This window comes from Brienomyrus brachyistius, chromosome 8 (genome assembly GCF_023856365.1).
Source record: "Brienomyrus brachyistius isolate T26 chromosome 8, BBRACH_0.4, whole genome shotgun sequence".
In the NCBI taxonomy this organism is placed as follows: domain Eukaryota; kingdom Metazoa; phylum Chordata; class Actinopteri; order Osteoglossiformes; family Mormyridae; genus Brienomyrus; species Brienomyrus brachyistius.
This window is the reverse complement of record NC_064540.1, coordinates 25,640,566-25,668,415: the sequence shown is the minus strand read 5'-3', so window position 1 is coordinate 25,668,415 and position 27,850 is coordinate 25,640,566. Positions and strand designations below refer to the sequence as shown.

The window sequence follows — 27,850 nt, the reverse complement described above, 5'->3', positions numbered from 1 at the left end:
CTTTTAGCAGTCGATTTAGTTCGCCTCCTATTTAGTTTGCATTCCTCTTTCCATTTATTAAGGCTTTTTCTATGGATGATGGTTCCTGTGAACTCTCTGTCCATAGTTTCCAGTTACAACCCTTATATCCTGAACTCCATTCATTAAATATGACAAAGGAGAAATGCATAGTTTGCCATTCATGAAAAGGCAGTCTAAAATAAACATCTATTGAGTGCGTAACCTGTCTGGATACATGAGACATGCCACATAAGTAATTTCCCTAATCTGAAAAAACAAATACAACAGAACTTTGACGCTAAATCGGATTTTATTAGATTGCGAAATCCGCTTTCCTTTTTCCTAAAAAAAAGCACACCCTTTGCTAACTAACCTCCCTTGCGAAAAGTGCGACGGCCCAGTAGGAGACGCAAGCGCAGATGGGGCTCGTTAAAAGCATGCTTCCACATCGCGTCCGACGAAGTTTCTGCATGTGTTTGAGCCGCACGCATGATCGCGGCGATCACCCGATTAACACCAAGATACATCTGACTATTCGTCGTCTCTAGTAACGCTGTAAAGAGGTAAGTAATGTAACAAATGTACTGTGATCGTTTAACATCACACCGCCGTTCGTTGAACATTATACTCATCTCAAGCCGCTGAGTTAAACTTGTCAGCATCTTGGGCTACGGCAGGAAAATGTGGTCACGTCACGGTGTTGCTTATAATGCACAGTTAACACTGCCAGGCTAATTATAACCTTTTGCAACTTGAGTTCTCTAGCTAGCCAGTAATGGTTATTCTCCAAAACTATTATTTTACTTTCTACTTAAGAAACAGTTGTTCCTTTAAATTTTATTGTTATATCAAAAACTTTACGTAGTTCAGTGCTTCAGATTGATAGTTATGATCTTCGTTGTAATCTTTTTGAAAAGTTGAGTAACCTTTTTGGTAGAATGGCTTATTTTAACACGAGACTGCTTCCGTTATGGTTATTTTTTGGAATTTGGTTATAGTGCAGTTATTTTAACGTAGTTAGTTGCTGATTGTTTCAATATTTCACAGGAATGATCAAACGTCAGACTTTCACTTAAAGAGTATTTAAGCGGCGTTATTTACTCAGGGATGCCACGTAGGGATTGTCTCTGCACAATGTGGTCTCGCGTTTTGCTTCCTGGCACCCAGATCCCTGCCTGGCCTGGTCCAGCTCGCGTCCAAGTCACGTGTCCGTCTTTCCCGGGGTTCGGAGGTAACGTCCCATGGCTATCGCTGTGTCCGATGCTAGGGGCGAATCAAATGTTTATCATTTGTAACTTAACACACAAGTTCAGTTGATAAAACACATAGGTATCACAGTACACATTTGAACGAGGCATGCCAAGCAAAGTTTCTTAAATTCTTTCCCGATAATTGCAATTTTTTGGGGGGGGCAGTTCGCGGTATGTCATTCTTCACCCTCAGTTAAAAACGCAATGCACATAGGCGTTAGGAGGAAACGCAACGCACATAGCGGGACACTTGTAGCAAACGCATGTTTTACCCATTAACTGCACCGGCACTGTACTTCCTGCTTACGTAAGCGGTTAGATCCCTGGAATCGCACTGAACCAAAACAGGACGCGAGCTCATGTGACACGCACGCCGTGCAGTTTAATGCTGCGCTCAGGCTTTGCACAGACCCTGGAAGGTCTGAGATCCTCTTGGTTTCCTCATACAGTCCATTTATGGTTCCTTGTTTTATGTTCCAGAGGCCACAATTATTGCAGTGCAGTTCTATCCCACTGTCATTTCTGTATTACAACCTCTGTCTTAATTTCATATTTTAGGGTGCTTTGCAGGCATGTCTTGTAAAATATGTTACACCAGACACTGAAATATACACTGATACAAATGGAAAAAAACTCATTAATTTTGCAGTATACTTCCATCAATATTATAGTGTTAATAAGAAGAGTCAAAATATACACTTGCTGGCTCCCTCTATCCTACAGCATCAGCCCCTGTTCAGTTCCACTTTGCAGTTTAAAACAGAGATTCTAAAGCCTGATATATGATAATATTTCCACAATGTGCCAAAAGTGAGTGAAGAAGCACAAGAGAAAAATTATCGCAAAAGACCTTTTGGCCTTTACTGAGACAGATTAAGAAACGGATAAAATGCTGATTGGTCAAAAACCGCCTTTCCTTTACTCCACAAAAACAGCTGCGCTTGCACACTTAGTGTCGCACTCAAGAAAAAAGGAACCAAAGAGCTGTAAGACATCTACCAAAAGTGGGGAAAGGAAGAGGGATTATTTCTAAGAATGATTTACTGCTTTGACACGCACTCAGTAGAATGCTATGCTTTTTCTCTGCTATAGGTGTCGTCGTCTGCATTTGCCGCTGATAGTCGCAATGTGAAATAGATTTTGTAGTGTTCATGCGGACGGCGAGTGTGCAATGTGGCTTTTCAACGGAGTGCAGATCTGTACAGATTGCTGTTGTGAGGTCATCAAGAGAGAGTGAAGAGTCCCAGTGCGCTTTTCAGATTATCTTTGCTCATTCTTTATCCATAGGCGTATATAAGAGAGTTTCAGAGATTCATTTTTTTCCCTAACTTGCTGTCTGGTTTGAACAGACCATAAGGGGCAGGCAGACACCGGAAGGTGCCTCATTCCCAGGAAGGTGACCTTCGTTGAAGGACAGAGTCTTTTAACCTGATTCCAGCAGCTGCTGCCTGTACTAGCTTCCAGGGAACTGCTTAGTAATTAAGCTTTGCAACATTTAGATTGCTGTTCTGAATCTATACCCGACAGCTTTTTTATTTATTGATTGTAACCTTTTGCCGTGGCTCCATGTGTGTGGAGTTTGCATGTTCTCCCCATGTCGTCGTGGGGTTTCCTCCGGGTACTCCGGTTTCCCCCCACAGTCCAAAAACATGCTGAGGTTAGTTGGAGTTACCAAATTGCCCATAGGTGTGCATGTGTGAGTGAATGGTGTGTGAGTGTGCCCTGCGATGGACTGGCCCCCCATCCTGGGTTGTTCCCTGCCTCGTGCCAATCGGCTCTGGACCCCCGCAACCCTGAATAGTACAAACCATTACAGGAAATGGATGGAAGGATGAATGGAACTTGCTTAAGTCTTACAGTATTTCTTAACAGCAGCTTTTGTATCTTAGAGCGAACTCAACTTGCATGAATTGCTAATATGCCATGAAATGGTGCCTGGTGTTGTGTGTGTGTGTGTGTGTGTGTGTGTGTCATAAAAAAGCAGATCTATGGGATATTATATGTATTAATATTTGTATAATTTTTTTACACAGATAAATGAGAAGACAAACTTGCACTATATATTACCGTCTGTTCACCCATCCCCCAGTCTCTCATCCCTGTAGGGTCAGGCGGAGCCTGCAGCCTATAGTAGGCAGCATAGGACACAAGGCTGGGTTGCACCCTGGACAGGATGTCAGTCCCTCTCCAGGTATACATTGTCACATGTGCCAGGTCACCTAACTGCTTTTTTCGGGACTTTACATTTCCATATTTAGCAGTCGCGTTTGTCCAAACATACAACTGAGGCCAACAGAGGCATAAGAGCAGCTAGGCTGAGCATCCGGTGAATGCCCAGATACGAGTGTAAGCAGGACTGGAGAACATCGTCTGACATTATGAATGTTTAGGGAGGTGTACAGAGGCATCAGGCTAGTAGAAGGAAAGTACTGAAATGAATGGGCAGAACGTGGAAGGAATACTCGAACCCGCGACCTTCTAGATGTGAACAATGACATCCACTGACCCCCCCACCTTTCCCCCCTCATTTGTGATGACCATTCTGTATGTCTGCCTGGCAGCCCAACCGTTATGAATACTTTTTAATTTTTTTTTATTTATTTTTTTTTTAAATGGCTGGCTGGAATATATCAGATCTTTAAGGTTTTTTTTCTTCTTTGTTTTAGGAAAAGTTCCCCATCTACTTGTTGACTGGTGAAAGAGAATTTGAATGTGTAATGTCTGGAGGGGGTGTGTTACATTTTTCCAGCTTGCTTTGTAAAACTGGAATTTTTCTATGCAACTTGCGTAAAATGCGACTCCGCTGCATGGATTATTCATGGAGAGTCTGTTCCCATCATGTTCACAAAGCCGGAAATTTTGTGAAGTTGCAAAGTGCGTCCACATGCATTTTGGGTGAAGTTCTTGTATTAGAATTTTTTTTTTCTGGGTATTTTCCCCTGCACTTGTAGAAATATCGTCACTGAAGGCGTCTTTGGTGGACGAGGTATAAATGTAAAGCTTTGGACACCTCTGCTCTAACAGTAGAAAGCAAATCTTCTCCGCAAAGGGCCGGTGTGTATGCAAGTTCTTGGGATAAGGCTGTAATTTTACACTGAAAACTATTACATGTATATAGACCAAGACTAAGATTACAGTTGCAGAGACAAAATGGTATGTGAAGCTCAGTGAGCATAAGCATTTAACACTTGACCAACATTTACCGCACAGGAAGGTGGGTATTACAAAGCTGAACCTATTTATTGTTTTAGTGTTACTGAAGTTGGGTGGAATTATATTTTTTCAGCTGAAAAAATACTCAGAATTGAAGATGGTAATGAGAGTGCGGCTAAACCACTCTGTAGTCGTGCTTCTCAAAGAATTGAAATCAGGTCAGGGGTAGATTGCAGGCTAAACATTGTAGCATTGTGAAATGCAGCCAGATCATTATCATATTAGCATTTGTGTGCATGAAGCTGTCTAATCAATTGTGTTTTTACTCACATCAGAATCTGCCCAATAGATTCGACTCCAAAACCGGATAGATGTAGGTGAGCCCTCATTTAACTGAATGAGGTTTTTTTGCTGCTGCGTGCAAGGAATCAAACATCTATACTGCAGCTTTTGGTTGTGTGCATTACGGCCAGAAGCTTTTTGAAGCTTGGATTACATTTCTCAGCCATGTTAATTCTTTTTTTGAAGCTGGTCCAATTGTAATTTTCCATTTTCTCTGCCATGTATGCCATCGCAGCACAAAATGGCAGTGACAGCTGTATATTTTCCTGGTCATTTTACAGCTGACCAACCTAGACGATGTTTTGTTCCTGTGAATGATGCCGTGCATGAGCTTTTAGATAGATCCACCTGCAGTTTTACATTCTCGGGTTGTACACGCGTGAGGTTTCTGGCCAAAAGCCATTCGCCAGTTATGATGGTCAGGTTGCTGAAACCTGGACCTGAATCTCTTGCAGTGTCAGCCCAGTTTCTCTGCTCTCCGTGTTGTCGATCGTGGCTTTTTCCTCGCTGTATGTAGGTCAGGTGCTCCCCCCCCCCCCGCCTTTCCCGCAGCCGTGCTTGTCTGTGGCAGCTCTGGCAGTTACAGGCAGAGCTGTGAATGCCCGCATTGATTTCTGTTTGAAGAGACTTCCTGCTGTAGCAGAGTGCCATTGGTTAGCCAATCTCTGCAAATCTCATAGTCTTCCGTTCCCAGCCCCACTGTGTGGCAGGGATAATTCAGTCTCTGAATCCATTTCTCCAGGATAACTCCTCCAGTTGATCACCCCACCAGACTTTTGGGGAACTTAAACTTTGCACTTTCCCCCCACCCTCTCCACCTCCACATCCCATCCCTTTCCTTGTGCCAGAATCCAAATGGTAGCGTTGATCCCCTGGGAATTTCTGGGGCAAACTTCCAGAGACCCAACTGTCAGGCTGTTCGACAGCTTGGCCCAGCTGCTTGTAGTGGGTGGGGGACTAAAAGGAGATATGAGTGATTGCAGTAGCGTGGTTTTCTGCTGAAAAGTTTCACATCCCTGACAAAGGTGAGAATAAGCAAATTGCGTCCTGCCTTCATAACAAGAAGAATTAATCATGTCTTTCCTGAGCTGTGTAACAGATTTCTGCTACACACCTTGCTTTATGTCTTGTTTGTCCATTACCTTGTTTATTGCAAGTACATTGTCTCCACAGTGCAAAGCGGCTAGAATGTTCTGGGTGGTTGACATTTACAAGACAACATAATGGGATGCCCAGAAAGGATGTACGCACAACAGTTCCACTCCACCTGACCATTTTGTTGTGTTTTCCCCTGCTTGCGTTGCCTTGTTGACTGTGCAGAAGTGTGTAAACATAACATGTATTGCTGTGCCTCTTTACTGCTGAAATTTCAGAATGAATCTGGACTAGAGCTTTTTTAGGGAAGTAAAGCCGTTTCATGTTGAGGGGGTGATTCTGAAATGCTTTTTATTGAATTTCCTGGCCACTGCGTTCAGAACTGATTCATCTTCAGATGTATGCGTTTTTTTTTTTTTTGTGGTTATTACTATAGCAGGGTTTGTGTTGAGTCTAGGTAGTGGAGCTTTTGTCATGAGGATAAAATAAGCACTTTCTTAAAGGCTAGAGAGCATCATTGGGTCATTGAGGGACCTTTCTTTAGATGTTATGCAAGAAGTCTGGAGCAATTGAGGGCTCTAAGTCACCAGTCGTGGTACCAAGTTAATCAATGTCTTTGAACAGCAGGTATTCATGAGAGCTCCCTGACTTGGAAGGAAAGCTAGCAGACGTCCTGCAGTTAGTCGTAAGTGACGCTGAGATTAGTGTGTTTCCTAAAATACAGTTCCTATGGTTGCTTTGAGGAGTGCAAGAAGGTCATAGAGGCTTGGTGAAGCAGCTTCCTGTATTAATGGTATTTCAGATTTTTGGGTATACAATAGACCTTGTTTTGTATGATCTACTGGCTCACAACAAGCCAGTAACATCAGGTCAAGGTGTAATTTCACTGCATCTATCACTCTAATGAGACAAATCGGCATTAATCCCACATTAAAACCTTGTGCATTACCCCGCCTTCTTAATGACTCAAATGACTCTTGGTTTTAAGCAGCATAATCTTATATTTTATATTAAACTGTTTCGCACTGAAATATCTGTACAAATGGACATAAATATTCAGCCATTTTTAGAATCTGGGAAATGCAATATATATGTATGGATCGACACAACTGGTACGCAAGTATGCATTCTCCTTTAAAAGTGATGCATGCGAAAATCTATTGTAACAGTGTGAATACCTGCACATTTTATGTGCATTTGAGCATTTAAAGGTGAATGCATACTCGCATACCAGTTATGTCGATCCCTGCATATAAAGAGTATTGCTTGAATGATGTGTATCAGCATTGGTGGAAAACTTGATAAAGTTCTAACAGTGTCTCTTCAGACATTTATGATGACAAGGGGAGCTCTGATTGGACAAATTACTGAGAACATTTGCTAATAACTTATTTATAGTTTATGCTAAAAACGTCCTAGATGTTAAGTTTAGTAGAGCGTACAAACATTAAATTTTGGAGTTTGCTTAACTCCAGGGGTGTCCATCTTTGCTTTTTTTTATAGTTGCATTTGTTTTTTGTGCTACTGTTTGCTCAATTGGCATCATTTTTTGTTGCTGTCAGTAGCCATTTGTCAGTGAATGTGAAACGAATGAAGCAGCTATAGTTCATTTATATAAACTGCAAGTTATATTTGTAAAATATGTTCATTTTATCGTGGGGATTCCTCTGGGTACTCTAGTGTCGTCCGACATTCCAAAGACCTACTAAAGTGAATTGCAGTTTCCTGGTTGCCTGTGTGCGTGTGCCCTGCGATGGGTTGGCACCCCATCCTGGGATATTCACTGCCTTGGTCCCATAGCTTCCAGCAAATTTAGGGTGTTTTCACACATACTCCTTTTAAACAAAACGAATTCAGTCACATTAAGTGGACCAGAAAGTGGACCAAGAGGAAGAAGTGGATTCATGTTGTCCATCGCCTTCTGAAAGTATGCAGTTCAAGTTCTGGTGCGCTTCAGCATTTATGCAGTTCAGTCTGTTTCACAGTCAAACTCCATCCTTTTGGACACTGAATTGCTCACGAGAGTCATTTCCTCCTTGGCAAAACATTACGTTTGTGAGAATGACCCATATTTTAATTTCTTATGGTTTAACTTGACTAGCAAGCAAAATACAAGCTGAATTTAAATGCTTTCAGAAGGTTTTATGAACAACTGGTATTAAGAAAATGGTATTATAGTTTTTTTTTTTGTTTGTTTTACACTCTTTGGGGATTAAATTTCCCAGCTCTATAAATTAGTCTGATCTATATTAAAGATTCATTTTTTTTTACTGTTTTTTCAGAAGAACTGTATGGTATCCAAAAAGCATAGCGCAAACAAACCTCTTAAGGAGGCTCAAAACGAACCACAGTCAGACCCTCAGTTCGGCTCGCTTTTTGAGGGTCTGAGTTCATTTGGCACATTCACATATGGCTCATGTTATGGCACAAACGCACTTCAGTCTGCTGAAACAAACTAAGCGTGAAAACGCCCTTAGACTTCGCCTGGTTTTCTCCCAGATGGTCCCTGGAACCAAGACGGGTAAAACGGACCCGTAACCAGAGGAACGTGTGACTGAGTGGATGGGTGATGTCAGATTGGGGTGCCGGATGCAGACTCGAGCGCAGAACGCTGGAGAAACCCAGAAATGGGGCCGAAATACAAAAACAAGACGCCAACCAACTAAAATCCACAAACCCGGAAAGAAGGCGCCGCCACAGAGAAGCCTGACCAAAACCTGGAGATAAAACGGCAACAGATTAAACTAGGCCCGCAAACCCGGGAAGCAGACCCCGACCCAAGGGCTAAGCCCTGCGCTCAGAGAGCAGTGACGAGCCTGAGCCCCCAGCAAAGCCCCTAGCTCAGCCTAGATAAGATATGGAACCAGTTACTTCTGGTTCAGAGCGAGGGAGCATGTGGACCTCTGGCTTCCACACAAGAAAACGAACTGCTTTTTACACTCAAACTAGTAACGTTTTTCCATCCGCTGCTGGTTTATTCTCTGACCTATGCACTGTTTATTTCATTGTTCTATTTCCCATAAAGGATGCTTTAATTTTTTACTTGGAAAAGCTAAATCGGCTTTACTTGGTGTCCGTTCCCTTTATAGTAAGGAGAAATTGAGCACATTCAGTGGCCTGTTTTATTAGCAACACCCCCCTACCCCCCCCCAAATCTTATCTTGATCTACCAGTTATAGTTATGATGTAATTTTCCCAAAGATTATAATTTTTGTAAAACATACCCTGGAAATCATCTCGTTACCCCTATTGGGGGGGGGGGGTAGCGATCCCCCACTTTAACAACCCCTGGTCTAGAGTTTTAAGAGGTTTAAAAGAGGAATTATTCTGGCCTTTACTTGTAGGCCTATATTATCTACTGTGTAAGTAATACATTATTGTGCAAATTGCTTGGTGGTGGTATCTTAAATTCATTCAAAAACATTTCTGCAGTACACAACAGCACTTCTGCTCTTGAGATTTCCACCTCTGACCATATTAGTCCTCAATCACTAACAGCTTGTTTCTTTTCGGAGTAACGTCAACAGTTTTGGTAGTAGTTCTGAAAATTTTGGACCGGTACAGTTCATTTTTATATCAACAGCATGTTACAGATGCCAGTACATAGTGCCTCTGGTGAAAGATCATGCACGATTCTCCAAAGAAAATATCTATTCATCTTCCATTACCCCTTATCCAGTAGCGCAGTGTTTCCCAAACTGGTCTTTGGGGACCCCCCCAGACAGTCAACGCATCTTTCATTATCATTTAAACCTTGAGCCATAATAACTGAGTGAATATTTTATCAAAGGAGAGTGTGCGTTGTGTGGCATTATTTTGCATAGGCTTTTATTTTTGCTAATTAACCAGCTAATTAAGTGTAGCTGGTTAGTCACCTGACAGATTTCAGCTTTCCACTCTGATTCCCAGCTTTGGTACAGTAATCTCAAAGTCACATGCTGTCCAAGGTGTTTCTGTCCTCCAGCTCGTCACATGCTCTGTGGCAGTCCGCCTGTATTTACAGCTCTTTTTACTTGACACACGCTGAAACCAAGCAGGCAGAGGAGGAGAAACATCATGCTTGAATGAATATGTAAGCAGTACAGCATTTACCTGCCCTCATGCTTGTAGCGGCCAGATCTGCTTGTTTCTTTCTTGGCATCTGAATTCTTTGGTTTACAAACACGGAGGGCAAATACTTACCTTTTCCTGCAGGTCACAAAATTGCCCCTATATGATTTTAAAGATTCGGTACAAAGAACCAGGCCTACTACATTCAAGGTCTCCAAGATGGAATGGTTTGTCAACAATTAATAGCTGAACTTTGAGGAATATGTAATTGAACAAAATCATAAACCGTGCCGGTATTGATATTTGTGTATACTGGGTGTCCTTCACTTAAGAGTTCAGTGAATAACATAAATTCAGTGCATGTTCTGAAGAATATGAAGAGTATGAATTATAAAGAGGAAAAGGGGCACTGTCACTTGTCACTGACACACAAATCTGACTACCCCAGCTCCCAGAGCCCAAACGCTTTTCTTCTGCTTTCAGTAAGCATATTGGTGGCTCCCATTGTACATTAGCATTTCAAAGTTTTATACTGTACCAGCAAATTAAATTGTACACTAGGAATGGGTTTAGGGAGAAGATGTGCATTTCTAAGTTATTCTGCTGGTCTTTTTCTCCTTTTGATGGATGAAGGAGGTGGAGGACTTCCTGCCATTCTGTGCTTCAGAACTTCTCATGAAGGTTTCCAGGTATTGGGTCTATTGGTGGAAGCAATGAAAGATTTGATGACTTCTTGGCTCATGCCGTGGAATTCTCGAATCTGAAGAGTGTTGATTTATATCGTAAAACCGCCCAAGTAGTATGATCCGGACCAATCGCAGTAGTAAATCAATTAGTGATTATAATCTTTAATTCCAACTGACGTTAGAACAGAAACTATAAAAGCAAAAGAAATCGCTACAGATCATAGACAACATCTGTGCTTCAGGCTGAGGACAAGGACCTATGGTCAGTGATTTTAAATACCAAACTGATTTATCCATGCAAGGCATTTTGAAGTCCAGTCATACCGTTTACAGTCCTGTTTAAAGAGAGACTAACAAGTCCATCTTTAATAACCAATAAACCCTAAATAAGTTGGGTTTTACCCATAACAGAGTACCAGCAAGTACATAAAGCTATAGTAGTAAACAATGAGAACACGCACGTGTTTAAATAGTATACTGCACAGTTAATCTTGCATTTATCATTACTTAGTGACGTGTCTGAGATTTTGGTACATGGGAGCGTCAGTTGTGGTTTCACTGTAGGATACGACTGGCCCTGTAATATATTCCAGTGCAACCATGCAGAGGAAATGTCTGACCTAATGACTCCTACAGGACGGCCACCCAGACCAACACACAGCATGGATTGAAAGTACCCTGTCAGTGACCTGAAGTTCTAATCCTGTCTTTAATACTCTAGTTACTATGAAATACGTGGAATTTACTCTGCTCTACAGCTCCCTCTATTGGTTCATTATACAGTTGCACTAAAACACTCCAGCTTCCTCTACCACTTGTCCGTTGTGGGGGTTTGAACTTGCGACTTTTGCTAAGTGAAGGCAGGAACGCATCTGTGGACATCTGCAGATTCCCCCCCCCCCTCCTCCCCCCAATCCTCTCACAGTCCAGGAGAACAGCTGTGAACACCACCCATATAGCATGATGAGACCTTCCTGAACCTCTCCGAGTGGATCCAACCTTCCACCTTCTCACAGGCCTTGATCTTCTAACTCGACAGCATAGCCTGCTGTGTCGTACCATGTTTGTCCAAGGCAGAGCTTATGTAATCCCACTCTCCCCTTTTCTGTTTAACTTCTGTGCTAACCGTGCGTCATTACTGTCATCTGTACCCCTAGATATCTCCTGCGTTCAAATTGTTTAATTTGGGTAACTGTGTTAAAGGTGAACTAAACCGTCTTTTGGTGTTTTGTTAGCTGTTCTTCATCAATTTTGCCCTCTGTGGGCTCAGGTTAGGCCATTGGTTCTCCCCCCCACCACCACCACCCAAAGTGTGAATGGTGAAGGGTGGGGGGGGGGGGGGGAGGAGAGAGCCATTTTTCTGCCAATTTTGCTCATTTCACTTGCTCGTCTTACTATTGTTTGGTGGAACAAATGATTTTCTTTGATTGTTGGCAAGATAAAAGTAGTCTACAGATAAGCTTTTCATTAAGGGCTTTTAAAATATTAATGATATGGTTTTAGGGAGAAAATCTCAAAGTGCTTGCTCTGTATATACCTGTGCAGGTGTTGATATGTATTGGCTCTTTGCTAAATGAGCTGTCAGGTTTGCTGAAAACTTATGGGAGCTGTTAGCCTAAATGTATACTTGGTCCTATGTCTAGACAGCGAGAACGTTTCTTCTGCAGGGAGGATAAACATCAGCCGGCTGGGAAATTCCGAGATCATCTAGTCTATGGCACAAGGCTTTAGCTGATCACATTGTAGCCTAGTCTGGCCTTTAAATATGCCCGTAAAGTTTGCCATCCAACGTCTTTGTTTGTTGATGATCCTGCTCAACTAGTTGGTGGTTTTCCATACAAAGTAAACCAGGAGCAGTGGCCTTGTTAAAGAAGGAGCCTGTGCCCAATTTCACAAATCGCTCGTCTCCCCTGTTCCCGTTGGGCATGTTTTTCAGTTTCGTTTGGGGGCGTGTGACTGCCAGGCTCATGGTTCAGCCTTCTGCGGTGTTTCTATCACTTTCTAACTGACAGTCGGATCTATATGGAAGCCCGGAGGAGGAAAAAAAACCCAATTTATCTCAGAATTCTGACTTTTTATCTCTGACTCTGATTGGATGGTATGAAAAGTTAATAGCCAGAAAAAACTCAGAATTCTAACTTCATTTATCTTTAGATAATGATAATCTTAGAATTCTGAGAGAAATATTGTTTTTTTTCTCTTCCGGCTGGCGGAAACAGGCTTCCATGCTCGCTCTGAAATTAAAATACTATTGACAAGTTGATCTCTGTGCACATTGGTGCCCACACACAAACGGCTGTCTTGGCTTATTATTTGATTTTTTCTTCTGAAACGCATAAGTGGTTCTTTGTCACGCGTTTTGTATTGGCTGACCACACTCTATGCAGTTTTGTCATCAGCAATTTATGTAGCCTTCTTTGCCCAAAGCATAAACGTTGTCTCACTTGAGAGTTCCCCCTTTTCTTGCTGCTCTTACTCCTGACCGAAAACAAATCCAGCTTTGCGTATAAGAACCTTCTGTCTACTGCTGAATTGGCGCCATAGTTAAAAGCTGCCTTTCATGCAAGTATAGGGTGAAACTTTGATCTGACCCATGCCAACAGATCATTAACCTACAACATCATGTTGTTTTTCTGTCACATTTATTGCACTCTTTTGTAGGTTAACAATTACATTGTGTTTAACTGTGTCTTTGTGTGTTTTCAAGCTTAATATTTAATGAGGTAATTTTTAGGTAAACATTCACCTTGGTACATGGCCATTGTCAGGGTGAACCAAACCCCTCTGAACTGTTTCCTAGCATTTATGCTATTACTAAGGCTTTAAGGCAATTCCCCTCTAATGTTTTAGTGTAGGTGGGGGGAGGGGTATTTCCAGAAAGCTGATCTTGTCCCATGAGCAGGAATAGGACCTTCTTGTAGTCTCAGTAATGCTCAAACGGGGATAGAAACCCGCACATTTTTTAAGCATAAAAATCTTGCTGGATGGATATTTTTCAGACTTCATCTTAATCCTCGGTACTTTAACCATAACGGCGGTTAACTCATGGTAATGTCTTATTGACAGTCGATGAAAAGCTGCCATACATGAATTCTCTTAAGTGCAAAGTAATTCCCTTTGTTCATCCAAAGGCCCAGCCGCAGATTTCCATGCCTGAAAAGTTATGATAGAAATGCAGAAGTATAACAGCAGCAGAGAGAGTTTCTCTTTCAATGTGTGATATCCCTACTGGAAGATGCTTTCTGTTGAGAATCCATGCTTGTATGTGTTATGCTTGCATTTTTTTAGAGGCAGGCTTCTGATACAACTGGTAGCGTAAAAAGTCATAGGTGACCAAAACAGAAGTGCTGAATGACGAAACCCAAAGTCTTCCCACCCAGTTGTTCTCCTCAGCTTCATGTCTGCACCAGAGCCCTCCTGGATGTCACATTGGAAAGTGCCCCATGATACATGGTACCTTTGTTCCCAGGACATGTTGAAGGTCATCCATTGAGGGTTAAGTGGCCTCATGCCTCCGGGTTTGTCGGTTGTTTGCCCCCCTCTCTCTCTCTGTGTTACCCCTGAGTTTGGGCAGATTTTCTGCAGGCTCTTCCTTTTCCTCCTGTAGTCCAAGAATATGCAGCTTGGTTAATTGGTGTCTATGAGATGAATGTGTGTGTGCCCTGTGATGGGCTGGCGTCTTATTCAGGCTGGCCACTCTGCTTCCAGGGCCCAACGTGACCCCATATTGAATAAGTTGTCAAATGGCAAATGGTAATTATATCCTTGATCGGTTTGAATAAAATGGGTAAGATTAGGTAAATGTGTGGTCATATGTATATAGGTTTAATTTCACCTAGGGCCAAATCGCAGTAGTAGTAAGAACATGTCTACCCATTGCCTAACCCCTAGGCCGGTGGTTCTCAAACTCGGTTCGCGGGACCCATTGCCCTGGTTGTTTTCCAGCTATCCCTGCCCTACACACTGCTGATTACCTGGATCAGGTGTGTTCAGTCAATCAGAAGCTAAAAGAGAGCTGGGACTTGTGTGTGGGGCAGGGATAGCAGGAAAACAAGCAGGGCAGTGGGGCCCGAGGACTGAGTTTGAGAACCACTGCCCTAGGCTGATGTAAGATGTTGCTGCAGCACATGGAAAATAGCAAACTGTTTGAAACTCGCACTGTAAATAATCTGCTGCCAGTCAGTGGGTTTGCATCTGCCTCTGGTCTGTGGTTATTTTCTTATTTATATTTTGTTGTGTAACTCACACTTTTTTTGTCAAACCAGCTTGAAATTTATTGCTTTAATACAAAGTGGATTTTCTGCTCAAGCAGTTTAGGTCAAGCGCCTCGGTCAAAGTAGCAGAGCACCGAGTGAGATATAATTAATAACCTTTAGGTCATTGAGTCGGCTGCATCCGTGGGCCCCTTGTTTCTAGCTAAAGGGTACCAAGGTACAGTAGCTGGAATTTGAAATCATCATGCTTAATCAGCGTGCCGTTTGGTGTTCCTCCTGCAGGCAACCCATCAAAGGCGACGAGAGCAGCCATGCCGGCCGCTGTAGGAGGGCCTGTGGGATACACGCCTCCTGAGGGGGGGTGGGGCTGGGCCGTGGTGGTGGGAGCCTTCATCTCCATTGGCTTCTCCTACGCCTTCCCCAAGTCCATCACTGTCTTCTTCAAGGAGATTGAGGTCATCTTCGATGCCACTAGCAGCCAGGTGTCGTGGATTTCGTCTATCATGTTGGCCGTCATGTACGGTGGAGGTGAGTGGGCAGTGCTGGGGGGTGGGGAGTCAGATCATCATGACTTGCTTTGGGGAGGGTCTGAGCTACTTAACACAGCCTCATACAGTGATGGGTGGTATCTGAATGCGTGAGACTGGCTCAACTTTGGTTGGCCTAAAAAAAAACAACAAGGTTTCACTCCGGCCCAAAATGTTCACCATCTTCATCAAGTGGCTTGATTTTGGATTAATTAGCTTTAGATTAGTTTTCCTTTTTCTTTATCTGCAGTTTGCCAGCATAGAGCCTTGTCTTCAGGGGTAAACAGTATGTCTGCCTTGGTTCAATGGTGTTAACCCTCAAACTGCCGCAGTTCTGTTGGTTTATGCTGTACTGTGGCACTTAATTGCTTTAGTAAAGCTCTTTTGATAGGTCATTTCATCTCATTTTCCAGATGTGGGTAAACCGTTGGCAAAAAAGTCAAAGCCCCCCCACCTGTCCCCCGCATCCCAGGTCCCAGTCCACTAGTAGCGGCTGTGTTTGAATTTAGGGGCTGTGTCCTTCGAAAGATGTGGTCTGTGTGGCCTTTGTAGGCTTTTCGATGGTTCTCTCAAAATCCACATGATGAATCTTGGGATATTTAGGGCTGGTGAAGGACCATCGAATGCATTCTTTGCTGGGCGGGAATGACGCATTTATAGACTGCATTTGAAGAAGCCTTCGAAATGCAACAGCCATGTTGCGCCGCTGTGATGCATTCGGTCTTCGAATGCAGCTTCAGAAGGACGCAGCCCCTAATTTCGGACGCAGCCAGTCAAACCAAGGACGGTGTAGATTTGGGTTCACATTGAGGGACTAAAACAGCCATGAACCCCCCACCCCCTAAAGGCACCTGGTCCTACATCCATACCCAAATCTATGCCCTTGTTCCGAACACTTTTCCTAGAAATTGATCAGGGCGGGGGCCTATTGCCTTTGCTAGGCAGGACCAGGGGGCACCAGGCAAGGTTATACCCTGGATATAATGTCAGTCCTTCACAGGGCATGTTTACACACACAAAAAATCACACACTACAGGCAATTTTGAATTCACTATTTTTTGTTTTCTACTGCAGTGTAAAACCTGCACGAACGGAGAACATGCAAACTCCACACACGTGGAGAAGAGGCAGGACTGGAATTTGCAGCCCTGGAGCCGCAGTGCTGCCTTCTGCTCTGTCTGGGTCCAATGAAAACAACTGGTCCTCTTCAGAGATCCCTAAAGCCTAGAAGCATAGAAGGGCAGACAGCTGATGAATGTACCAGACGACAGGGAATAACATAGCATGCAGTGCGGCAAGCAAACAGACCAGAATGCTCTGGTCTAAACAAACCCATGTCCGATTTTCAGGAAGAGGGTGAAGGGGACTCTGTTTATGATCTATATTTTTTGGCAGAGGCAAGTTAATGAAAGTGTGTTGAAACGTTACCTTGACGTACCACTTCTCTGCCCTTTTGTACATGTGGCAGTAGTCGGTGTCTTACTTATTTTAAGCTGGTCTTAGAAACTGTTGACCCCAGTCTGTTACTTCATGCCCTGAGCTGTAAGCTTTTACTGGGATTGGCCCTTTGAGCCTTCCGCTTTCCTTAATATTTCAAGCAAAAAGGACTGTTGTGGCACAATATTATCTCCTTAGGTGGAGTGTCTCTTCCGTAAATAGGCTTGAAAGCTTGAACAAAAATCGTAACGCAAGGGGCCTGTCAGCGATTTGCTTTGGCAGAAGCACATACTTAGAAAGTGAGGTCAACTTTTAGTAATTTGTTTAGTTTTCTTAAGGATTTAAGTGAAGCTGGTATTCTAAACAGACAGAACTGCCGGGTTATGATTGGAGGCACTTTGAGGGGATGACTTTGTAAATGGAAATGAAACTACCACAGTTCCCTTTCTCTGCCAGAAACAGTTAGCTGTGCCTGTATTAGAGCTAGTAATCTTGTGTGAATTTGAATATTGACGGTTAATCTGCCACAATCTAGTTTAAGCGTTTAGTTTGTTCCGGTTCTTGCAAGTTTTAAACATGAGCGTTAATCCTTGCTTAACTGTAGTGTTGTCTTGTTTTTGTACTTTGTGTGAGACGCTGGGCTGTAGGAAGAGAAACCCATATCAAAAACCGTCTTGCAGTGGTGCTCGACAGTCTTGAGCCTTTCCTCCCCCTCGCTTTGTGAAATACTAGCACGCTGTGTTTTTTGCTCACTTCCTCGAGCCAGAACCTACTTTTATTAGTGTGGCAGAGTCTCATATCCAGGATGACCTGCTGACAGCTGCAGTTTTTATAACGCTCTCTGCACTCCTGTACAGCTGGGAGCTGAAGTTCTCAGCCCTGGGTTCAGCCGCGGGGCCTGTATTCATAGAGGAAATGACGTGAGGTTCTGGAGATGAAGGACATGGGTCGATGTGGGATGAATTATTATCTCCTGCAGCTTCTGGGCTACTGAGGCCATGACAGGGGTACTGGTACTTTAAGAATGGACCCTGCCCACATAGGCAACCAACGGAACAATCTGTGACCCCTGACGCTGCTCCGTTCTGCACGTATAGAGGATTATGCAGCCATGCTCGCCGTCATTCCACGAGAGCTGAGTCAGCAGCAGGATTCCGGCTTTTTACGTGGTGCTTATTCATTTACTCTCCAGGGGATTAGATTGTTGGAACAACGATCTGTCGACCAGAGACAAGGGCGTAAATGCGGGAGGAAGTCGGTGTTCTGTGGTATGACAGAAGTCAGTGTTCTGTGGTATGACGTGAAAGAGGAGACACACCTCGGCTCAGCCTGGATCACGTCAGTGTCTGCTGGTAGCTGCTGCTGTGGTAGGATTGTGATGAGGGATGTTGCAGATAGAGATCAAGGCAGGTTGTTTGAGGTTAAGCCCCCCCCCGCTCCCCAAAGGTAACAAATTCATGAAGAGAATCCACTCCATGGGTTGGTGTGTTTTACAGCTATAGCAATACTGTTTAGCTTGCAATATTCCCCAGGTGGCACGATCCTTCCATTGCTTGTTTTTTGTTCCCCTTTTCCCACATTTCTTAACCTTTTTTCATGCAGGAGAGCACACCCCTCAGGTGACATTTTCTCTTGTTATCTTCACCAGATCCAGGAAGGGATAACGGTGGCTTATTTTGCAATTTGTTTGCCAGTGCTAAGCATGCCCTCTGGACCTGAGGTTGGCAGACTTGAAGCCAGAGTTCAGCTTATGACGGTCCTACGGACGGCGTGACGTTTGTCGTGTATCTTGAATGATTCTGGCGAATTTGTCACTCAAAACAAATCTGGGAAGGATTAAAATCCTGGTACGTCCTGAACCGCACGGCCCGATATCTCTTGGGAATTGTGCAATGTGGAGAAAAACTCAAGTTCATAGTCAATATAGGTTAGAAGTGACTGGTTGGGGTTTTAGGGGGAACGATAAGTAAAAGCATTAAAAGAAAAGGTTAAAATCTGCATAGATCATTTGTATTTCTCCATCTACATCATCACCCAGTTTGCGGTTTCTGCTCACTAATACCATTTCTGGATATTTTTTTTCCACTTGTCTTTTTAAGAAAAGCATTGTCTTGCAAAACTGCTTGTTTCCCCTTTTGTTGCTCTTTGTAACATAAACACAGGGCCTTTTCTCAGTATGGGAGCTAGCAGCCTAGAGCATTATTTATTGTGGATGATAGTGGGAAAACCAGTTTGATTTATGCAAGTTACCAGTAATGGATTGCACTGATAGTGGCAGGTCAGTAGTCACCTTTGAATGTCGTTAGGTAGATTTAAATTGGAGAATAAATTTGTTTGTTAGATTGTGGAGCTATTCTGGATGAATGGATTATGGCCTTCCTCTCTTGTGTTGATGACTGATTCTTCGGTTTGATTGCAGGGGGGTGGGGTGGGGTTGGGTTGGGGCACCTGCACATCATGTCCTTGTTTTGGGCCATAGAGAGTGCCTCCATCCCCATGCCGAATTCTCCGTAAACCACATGGTCGGCTTGACGACCGGCAAATGAGTCTGGCCTGTCTTTCTAAAGCAACCCCCCCCCCCCCCCCCCCAGTCTGGGTTTGCGTCCATTTGGCGGCAGTGGGGTTTGGCAGGGCTGTGGTGTCACCCCGACGTTCTCATTCGAGCCGACAAGGTCTCAAGCCAGCAGCCGACGCCAGTGTACAGCAATGACTTGAAGCTCCTGTGGTAACATCCTGTAAACAGTGATTTGTATGTGCATTATGGTGACGTGCTAATGTTTTGGTGTTTCTCTCAGAAGATTACTCTGCCTACTTGTAAACACCGGCCCTCTTTTTTTTTTTTTTTTTAAAGCATGGCAGTCAACCAAATAGTAATAGAAATAGAACAAATGGAAGAAAGAAAATTCCTTCAAATAGAGGGAGAAAAAAAAAAACTAATGCAACATCTTAAAGCTTGTGAAGAAGCATAAGTAATGAGTATCATTGCCAAGGGCACTTTTTAACAAAGACGAAAGTGTAAATATTTGATTCTTTCCTTATAAATATGGCTTACTCAAACAGAAAATAACAAATGTAATACCTCTACAGGGTAACTCTGTAGATAAGCATGCATAGATCCATCCATATCTTCTCAGCCAGCTCCCTTTGCCTGGCCACAGCTGGACTGGGGGGCTGGGTAGCTTACAATGTACTTAGCCTTGTCCTGCTTTCCAATCCAGCTTTTATCACCCTACATTCCCTCTCTGTTCCCTTCAATTACACCCATTGTCTCATAGTTATCTGCATAAAAATGAGAGCCACTCGAAAAGCCAATGGATTTGAATGCAGACGTGCGAGGAAACCCCAGACAAAAGCACAATGCAAGCGGTGTGGTCTCACCTACAAGTAAATGTGCTCGACAGCAGTGGCTCGTGTACTTGTGCGTTCGTTGTGTCTCGATGCGCCTAATACCTGTGTGCCTAGAGCTAAGCAAGGGTATTCATTACAATGCTGTCGCAGTAGCAGTAATTTTGTACCAAACGTAGGGCCGTGTTACCAAAATGTCTCAGCTGTGCAAGAGCGGTATGTCAGCCATGTTGCAAGACTCAGAGATTCAACCTCAGCTTTTCCTGCAAGCTGCCATATTCATCAAAGCCATAATGCTTAATACTTAGTTTTGGCAATATTAAAATTTTAGAGAATCAAAAAATTCCCTTATTATTTTTCTAGTGTCAGCAGCCTGTGTAGGTAATCCTAGCTGTGAAAGGTTGTGTCACACCAGTAGTAAAAGCATCAAAAAAGTATCTGGGCTTACTTGGAAATACTTGCTGTGTAATACCTAAGCCTAAGAGTGGCTTTTAAACGGAGAGGTGCTGTTACAAGTGCGTCTGCCCTGTTGGCTTGGCTTGCATGTGCTCCAAAAGGTGACTCATGGGCAACAATCAATCAGAAGCCATTCTATTTGGGTGAGCCTTGTCCTGTAGGTATCCATGGCAACCAAAACTGACAAAGACCAAGCATTAAACTGTCCTGAAGTGGCGTGCTAATAGTGGCGACTCTAGCATATTTATAAGGAAATTAACTTAAGCAAACCACCTCCAGCATTTATCACCCAGTTGCTTGGAGTCTGTGTTCCTACCCTGGTTCACCGCATTTATATTACATTTATTTTATTTTGCAGACACTTTTGTCCAATGCAACGTTCACGTGAAGCAAATGGCGCATTACCAGCACATGGCTAGACAAAGCACCACTGTTAGTGATGGTAGACCTGTAGCTTGATAGCCCCCTTGTGGCCAGAAGGAAAATGCATGCTCTGGGTGGGGGAAAAAAAAAATCTCTTTCTGTTAAATCGTTTAACCTTTCAAAGATCATGTGTCAGCTTTTGCATTTTTCACGTTTATTTTGCAAGGTTAAAGCTGGCGTGACTACTTCAAAGCTTCGAGACTGAATGACTCTTAACTTTCGAATTCTGTTTTGAAGTATATACTCTGCGGTCAAGCATTTTAATAAGGTGAATGGTTATCCCAAAGTTATTCAAATCTGATTTTAAGATATTATACTTTTTAAATATGGAAAAGGATTTTGAGTGTATATAGTGTTAACCTGTATGGTAAGAACTAAATCTTGCTGATATGCCCAGTCAAGATTTGACTTTTTTTTTTGGGAGGGGGGCGCCCATCATACATCATCTTTTTGATATTGAGTTTGATGCCCCTTCTTGCCATGAAGGGCATCATCCTTGCTGGAATGTCACGCATCTCTTTTTTTTGTTTTCTTTCCAGGGCCAATCAGTAGTATTTTGGTGAACAAGTATGGAAGCCGACCCATCATGATCGCAGGGGGCTGCCTGTCAGGCGTCGGGCTGATCGCAGCCTCCTTCTGCAACACGGTGGCTGGCTTGTACTTCTGCATCGGCGTTGTGGGAGGTGCGTCAGCTGCAATCGCGGGAGTGTCTTTGCATAATAGGGATGGACATTTCAGGCAGTCGCTACTCGAATTTCGCCGGTCATTAATTCAAATAATATTCGATTAACCCCACCCCCCACCACACATGCACAGATTTATTTCTTTCCATATAGAATGAGATATTATTCATTGCTGTAAAAGGGTAATGTCAAACATTAACAAGTAGCTTGAATAAATTAAATTGAAACTGAAATTAAATTAAACTGAACAGATAGCTCAAATGCAGCGGCATACAGTAACGATTAACAGCTCGTGCCTTGGGTAGTTATGGCAATGTTCTTTATTTTCCACAACACAATCCTAATATAATCCTGGCTTGTTAACCAGCATTAATTTTTTTTCAGCACAAAAACACCACATCACAATATCCTCTCTTTGTATGGAAATATTTTGGATCCCAGAGAAAGGAAAATGTCTTATAGTTGTCTGTTCTTGTTCACCTCACTCACGTTTGTTAAACTGCTCACAAGCAAGGCACACTATGAGTGAGCAAGCACAAAAATGATTGATTTGTTCAGAGTGCATTGTAGACCTTGCGTAAAAGCATCAATGATAAACGTCCGAATGAATAAATTGCAATCTTATTAGAGAACGGCTAAATCACGACAGTTTCACAAACGTAACGATTAAATTGTTGCAAAATAATATTTGAAAAAGCTCTTATTTGACTTTGAGTTGTTAATAATAATTTCCAGTTTTCCATGTTCTTGAATATTTGACAAAGCTGACTCATCCCTAGAGCATATCTAGGAACTGTGGCTTCACGTAGTGTGTGTTGAGTTCCTGGTATGTGGATGCACTTCTTCAGGAAAGGAGAGACCCAACTGCAGATCCTCGGTGTGTCATGCGATAATTGAGGGACGGTTTTTCTTTTGGGTCCAAAACATTAATTAAATTACTCATGAATATATTTATTTGTTCCTTATACCTGTATGGTCATTGTCATTAAACGACATGTATGGTTACTGTGTTGTGGTAACAGGTTTGGGACTGGCCTTCAACCTCAACCCAGCACTGACCATGATCGGCAAATACTTCTACAAACGGCGCCCCATTGCCAATGGCATCGCCATGGCAGGCAGCCCTGTCTTCCTGTCCACATTGGCCCCCCTAAACAGTTGGTTCTTTGACCACTTTGGCTGGAGGGGCAGCTTCCTTATCTTGGGTGGGCTTCTGCTCAACTGCTGTGTCGCAGGGTCCCTCATGCGACCGATTGGGCCAAAGCCTGCTCCCAAGGAAGCTGGAGAGGATACGGAGAAGTTGGGCACTAGTGTTGATGGCAGAAGAAGGGAGAAGAGGACTGTACTGCAGAAGATCAACAGCTTCATAGACCTCACCCTCTTTACCCACCGTGGCTTCCTCCTCTACCTGTTGGGCAATGTGGTCATGTTCTTCGGTCTCTTTGCTCCCCTAGTTTTCCTCAGTAACTTTGCCAAGAGCAAGGACATCTCTAAGGACAAGGCGGCTTTCCTCCTCTCCATCCTGGCCTTTGTAGATATGGTTGCCAGGCCTTCCATGGGCTTGGTGGCCAACACCTCATGGGTCCGGCCCCGTGTGCAGTACTTCTTTGCTGCATCGATCCTCTATAATGGCCTGTGTCACATCCTGGCGCCGTTCTCCACTGACTACACAGGCTTCGTGATCTACTCCATTTTCTTCGGCTTTGCTTTCGGCTGGCTGAGCTGTGTGCTGTTCGAGACGCTGATGGATCTGGTGGGGGCTCAGCGCTTCTCCAGCGCCGTGGGCCTGGTCACCATCGTGGAGTGTGGGCCTGTGCTGTTAGGGCCTCCCCTGTTGGGTAAGTCTGGGAATGCATGCATTTTCTTCCTGTGTAAATCTGCAGTGTACCGGTTCCTCCTCGCTTGTAATTCCGAGTCTTGCTTGTAGTGTCAAAACGGGAGGAAATTTCTATAAAAGTATCTATTGATAATTCAGAAAATTGAGTGTACAGGATCTTCAGGTGTTTGGGAGGCATGCATAGGCACACTGAATGCCTCTCTCCACATTTGTGACCACTGTCTCTAGCAAAGCATGGCCATCCTCAAAAGGCACATCGGATCTCTCTCTGGGTTTCAGTATTAAGGAAGTTGGAATTTAATAAAATGCTTTGATTGGAACCATAATTTTTCTTAACTGATAGACATTGTGTTGATCAGTCACGGTTAGCATGCAGTATGTTTTTAGCTAATGCTATTATTTTATTTATTTATGTTTAAGTACATCAGAGATTGATAAAAGGTACTAGCAGTCAGTGATAAAAGGTACTAGCAGTCAGTGGTGTGCCCCCAAATATTCTTGGTGTATACATGGAGCTTAAATCTTAAAATATTTATTCACGCATAAAAAAATTATTCAGTAGATTTCATTTAATTGTGGTGAGATGTGTTTCTCGTGGGTTTGGCTTGGAGCTGAGGTCTCTGATGAGCTCAGCTGAAAACCTCGCAGTCCTGCACTCCGGACCCCTGCTGCTCTGCCCTTCAGTTGGGTGGCTTATTTTCCTTTATTTACCTCAATAAAACAATCAACGTCCCAGCATGGGCTGCAGATGGTTCCGAATGATAAGCATCATAAATGTTCCTGTCCTGGCATGAGTGTGAGCGTAATAAGCGATGCAGTTTGAGAAATGACAGCAGATTGGGTCAGCCAGCTGCTCTGTCTTCATGTGCAGCTATTAGAGTACTGCCCTCGTGGTGTCCCCCCCCCACCCCTGCTTATCCCAGGGGCACCTGGATAGCAAAGTGATCCAAAGAGTTTCCTAATTCCACACACACTTCATCTACAGGGTCTCTCTGGCTTTAGATCAAAACCCAGATGGTCGTCTTCTCTCCAGCCAAACCACCGGCAGATTTTAGATACCCAGGCTAAAATGATTGTAAAGGTATCTCACAGGATTGATAGTAATTTTTATTATGAATTACAGCTCACCTCTGTGACTGTTAATGCTCTGTACAAAGCATACGACTTTTTCTTATCTCCCACAGGTATGTTTAAGGACATTTACGACGACTACAAATATACCTACTATGGCTGTGGGATTATCCTGATTGTATCCAGTGTCATGCTTTTTGTGGGGATGGGCATCAACTACCGGCTACTGGAAAAAGAAAAGCAAGAGGAAGAGAGGGTGGCCAGGCTGGAGGGTAGAGACGATGACTTCAGCGCGGGGAACATGGCTAAGCATAGCCTGGCTGGCAACGACCTGTCTTTGCCGCTCAAAGCAGCTGAGGACTTGAAAACAAACGAAGTTGCCATCTAGTGTTTATTTGCTGCACACAGGCTGGTGGCCAGACTTCTAACCCAGGCTTTCCATTTTGAGAACATGTATGTTCGGTACTGTATTGTTTCAAGATGGGGGAAAAAGAGACTGTCGTTAGACCTGGCAAATAAGTGAGCAGCCTGCACCATCCCCCCCCAAATGTTTCGTGACCATTGAGTTTCTAACGGGTAATATTTTGTGGTAAGGGCACTTTGTGAGCTACCCTGATAGGCTGCAGTTTTCCTGAACATAGGTCACATGACCACATATATATGGTGACGATAAAGAGTCTTAAGCACATGTGAGTCATATTGATTTGGGAGCCGTAATGCAGATTTGTGTGTCTTTTTTTTTTTTTCTCGTCAAGAGTAGAAAAATTAATAAATTCTTGCGTAGGTCACAATAGGTACTTTTTATACATGCCCACACAAAATGAGCTTTTTGCACTACGTGAATGAAACTAACAATATGATGCTAACACTTAATTCACACAATATGTTTTCCCTCACTAAGGTAGTCAATCACATTTGATACTTCAGACTTCTGTTGTTGGCAAAAGTCCATTTTTACGATCATAACCCGATAGCCGTCACAGCCAGATAATTTTCCGTCACGGTAGATATGGTTGATGACTGCTGTTCTGAGGTTGCATGCGTGTATTCATTCTAGAAGTCTGATCAAGTGTTTTAGATTTAATATAATGTTTAGGGTCAGTGTAATACCATGGGTTCACATCGGTAGGGTTATGGGTTTGATTATCGGCTTGTGTATATGTGGAGTTTTTATGATCATGTGGGTTTTGTGCTGTGGTCCAAAGGCACTCAATTGGAGGAATTGGTGTCTAATTGCCCATAGTATGTGTATGTGCCCTGTAATGATTTGGCATCCTGCTGAGTGTCCCTCAGTTAGGGTCCAGCCTCGCAGTGACTCTGTACTGGAAAAGCCGTTATGTAATTTAAATGGGTGACTTGCTGTGTACTTTAATCTGGAATGTGATGTTAACTGATTAAGAGCTCTGAAGAATTTCATTGTAAGAATTATATGAAGGTGGGCTTCTGGAAGGAAACAAATTGTATAGCAGAATTTTGAATAAATGATCAATTTTTTAATTTTCAGTTAAATTCAGTCCAACTGTTAAATGTCAGTTACACATTTTCGCTGCTAAATCATTGTGATTTGTCCTTATCATGCAGATCATAAAAATTCCTAATTTGATTTAAAACCTACTGTAAAATCTAGCTGTTCTAATATTAAACTGGAATGTAGGTCAGTGTGTCCTTACTGAAGTTGCATTCTAAAAAGCCGATGCTTGCAAATTCTAGATACGCCATAAGATCTGATTTTTGAGACCCTAAAGATCATACAACCTGCATGTCATTTTAGTAATTTCAAGGAAGTATGCAAGTTAAGGAAAGCCACTAATTTAACACTACAAAATTCACAAACATGTCTTCTGTCATACTAGTACCATTGTCTTTTGATGGCTGTTGATACTTTGCCATACATCTCAGGATGTTCCATGTAGATTTCTGCCTTCTATGTGTTATTTCTTTGTAATATATTTTGAAATAATGATTGACATTCGAGGGTAGTGTAGAGTCTTTCACATATCCATTACCAACTCACACTCTTTACAGTGGATGTGTGAATTTTTCTGCAAAGCATTTTGTGTATAACTTTCAGAATTTTTGTACTGGAATAATAAACTTGTATTGGCTTTTTGGCTATTAATGGATGCTTGGTCAATCACATTGCACTTAGTAGAAGAGTTTCAAATGGACTGTATCAGGACGGTCAGACAAAGTCACTTATTTTACCTGTCCATTCTGTACAAACTATGGCAGTTATTTTTTCCAGGGAAGGGGTGTACAGCTAAGGATCTAGTGACAAGTGCCTTATTCCATCACCTGGGCAGTCCTTTGTATTTGATGCACTTGGAACAAGCAGACCTACCAGAATTCCTTTCCTACCCTCTCATATATCTGTAATATTGGTTGCTACTTACTTTTGAGAAGAATCAGAAAAACAAGGATTCTGTTATGCTTCTTTTTCTATGATTTGTAATCTAATATCCATTAAAGAGAGCATTTCCTTGAATTTTTTTATTTTATTTCAGTATCAGATTCTGCTCTTTATGGTTGCCAGGAAGCCTCAAAGGAAGTGTGTGTACTTCTGCGGGGTGATTGTTGTGGGTCATGGTGAAGGGGTATCAGCACCAGTTGTCAATGCTGACAGATGACAACCTGCAGAGGCCTTATCAATCTTTGCTGTGCCAGTTACGTTTTGTGGCTCTCCTAGTCAGTCAACAAGAAAGACAGATGGAAGGATTCATCTTGCATTGGGGATAAAGGCCCTTCACTTGATTGAACCACTTGATAGCTGATTTCATGGTGATTTTTAGCAATACGAATGGCATAGTAGTTTATTTCATTTGAAAATACTGAGGTATAAATGTTAAATTCATGTTAAAAAATAGTTTGTATGAAAGTGGAAGTTTTAGTGTATGTTTAGGAGTTTAGCTTTGGGGAGAAAATAAGGTTATTGACAGATGTTGGACCACATTGGATATGAGCTCTTTTTGTAAAGTAGTTTTTCTCTGGTATGAAGGGCATATTCCTGTGTTATAATACCTCCTGCAAAATGCCTAATACATGTAATAAAGAATCTTGTATCCAATTTCAGATAAACATATTTAAAGATGTGTATTTAATATGACATGAAGTGTTTCATACAATTTCACTAAAATTGTTCTAAGTAAAGCAGATATAATAAAATGTTATGAAAATTAAGAGTGTTGTGTATATTTTATTTCTCCAGTTTCACTAAACTCATTAGCATTTCTTTCATTGTGATAGTGACGTATATAACACAAAAAATAAACTATAAGCCGTAT

At 42.7% G+C, this 27,850-nt stretch overlaps 1 protein-coding gene across 2 annotated transcripts; it reads left to right on the top strand.

Moving 5' to 3' along the window:
• The first annotated feature begins 386 nt into the window (after window positions 1-386).
• Window positions 387-27,746, top strand: LOC125746957 (monocarboxylate transporter 1-like). Of its 2 annotated transcripts, XM_049021555.1 has the most exons (5): window positions 387-563; window positions 15,073-15,318; window positions 21,518-21,661; window positions 22,684-23,499; window positions 24,683-27,746. In XM_049021555.1, exons 2-5 carry the CDS (start codon window positions 15,102-15,104, stop codon window positions 24,955-24,957), a joined length of 1,452 nt encoding a protein of 483 aa, XP_048877512.1. In that variant the 5' UTR covers window positions 387-563; window positions 15,073-15,101; the 3' UTR covers window positions 24,958-27,746. The 2 variants fall into 2 exon arrangements, with proteins under 2 accessions (XP_048877512.1, XP_048877513.1); XM_049021556.1 differs by lacking the exon at window positions 15,073-15,318 and having other exon boundaries at window positions 388-563.
• The last annotated feature ends 104 nt before the right edge of the window (window positions 27,747-27,850 follow it).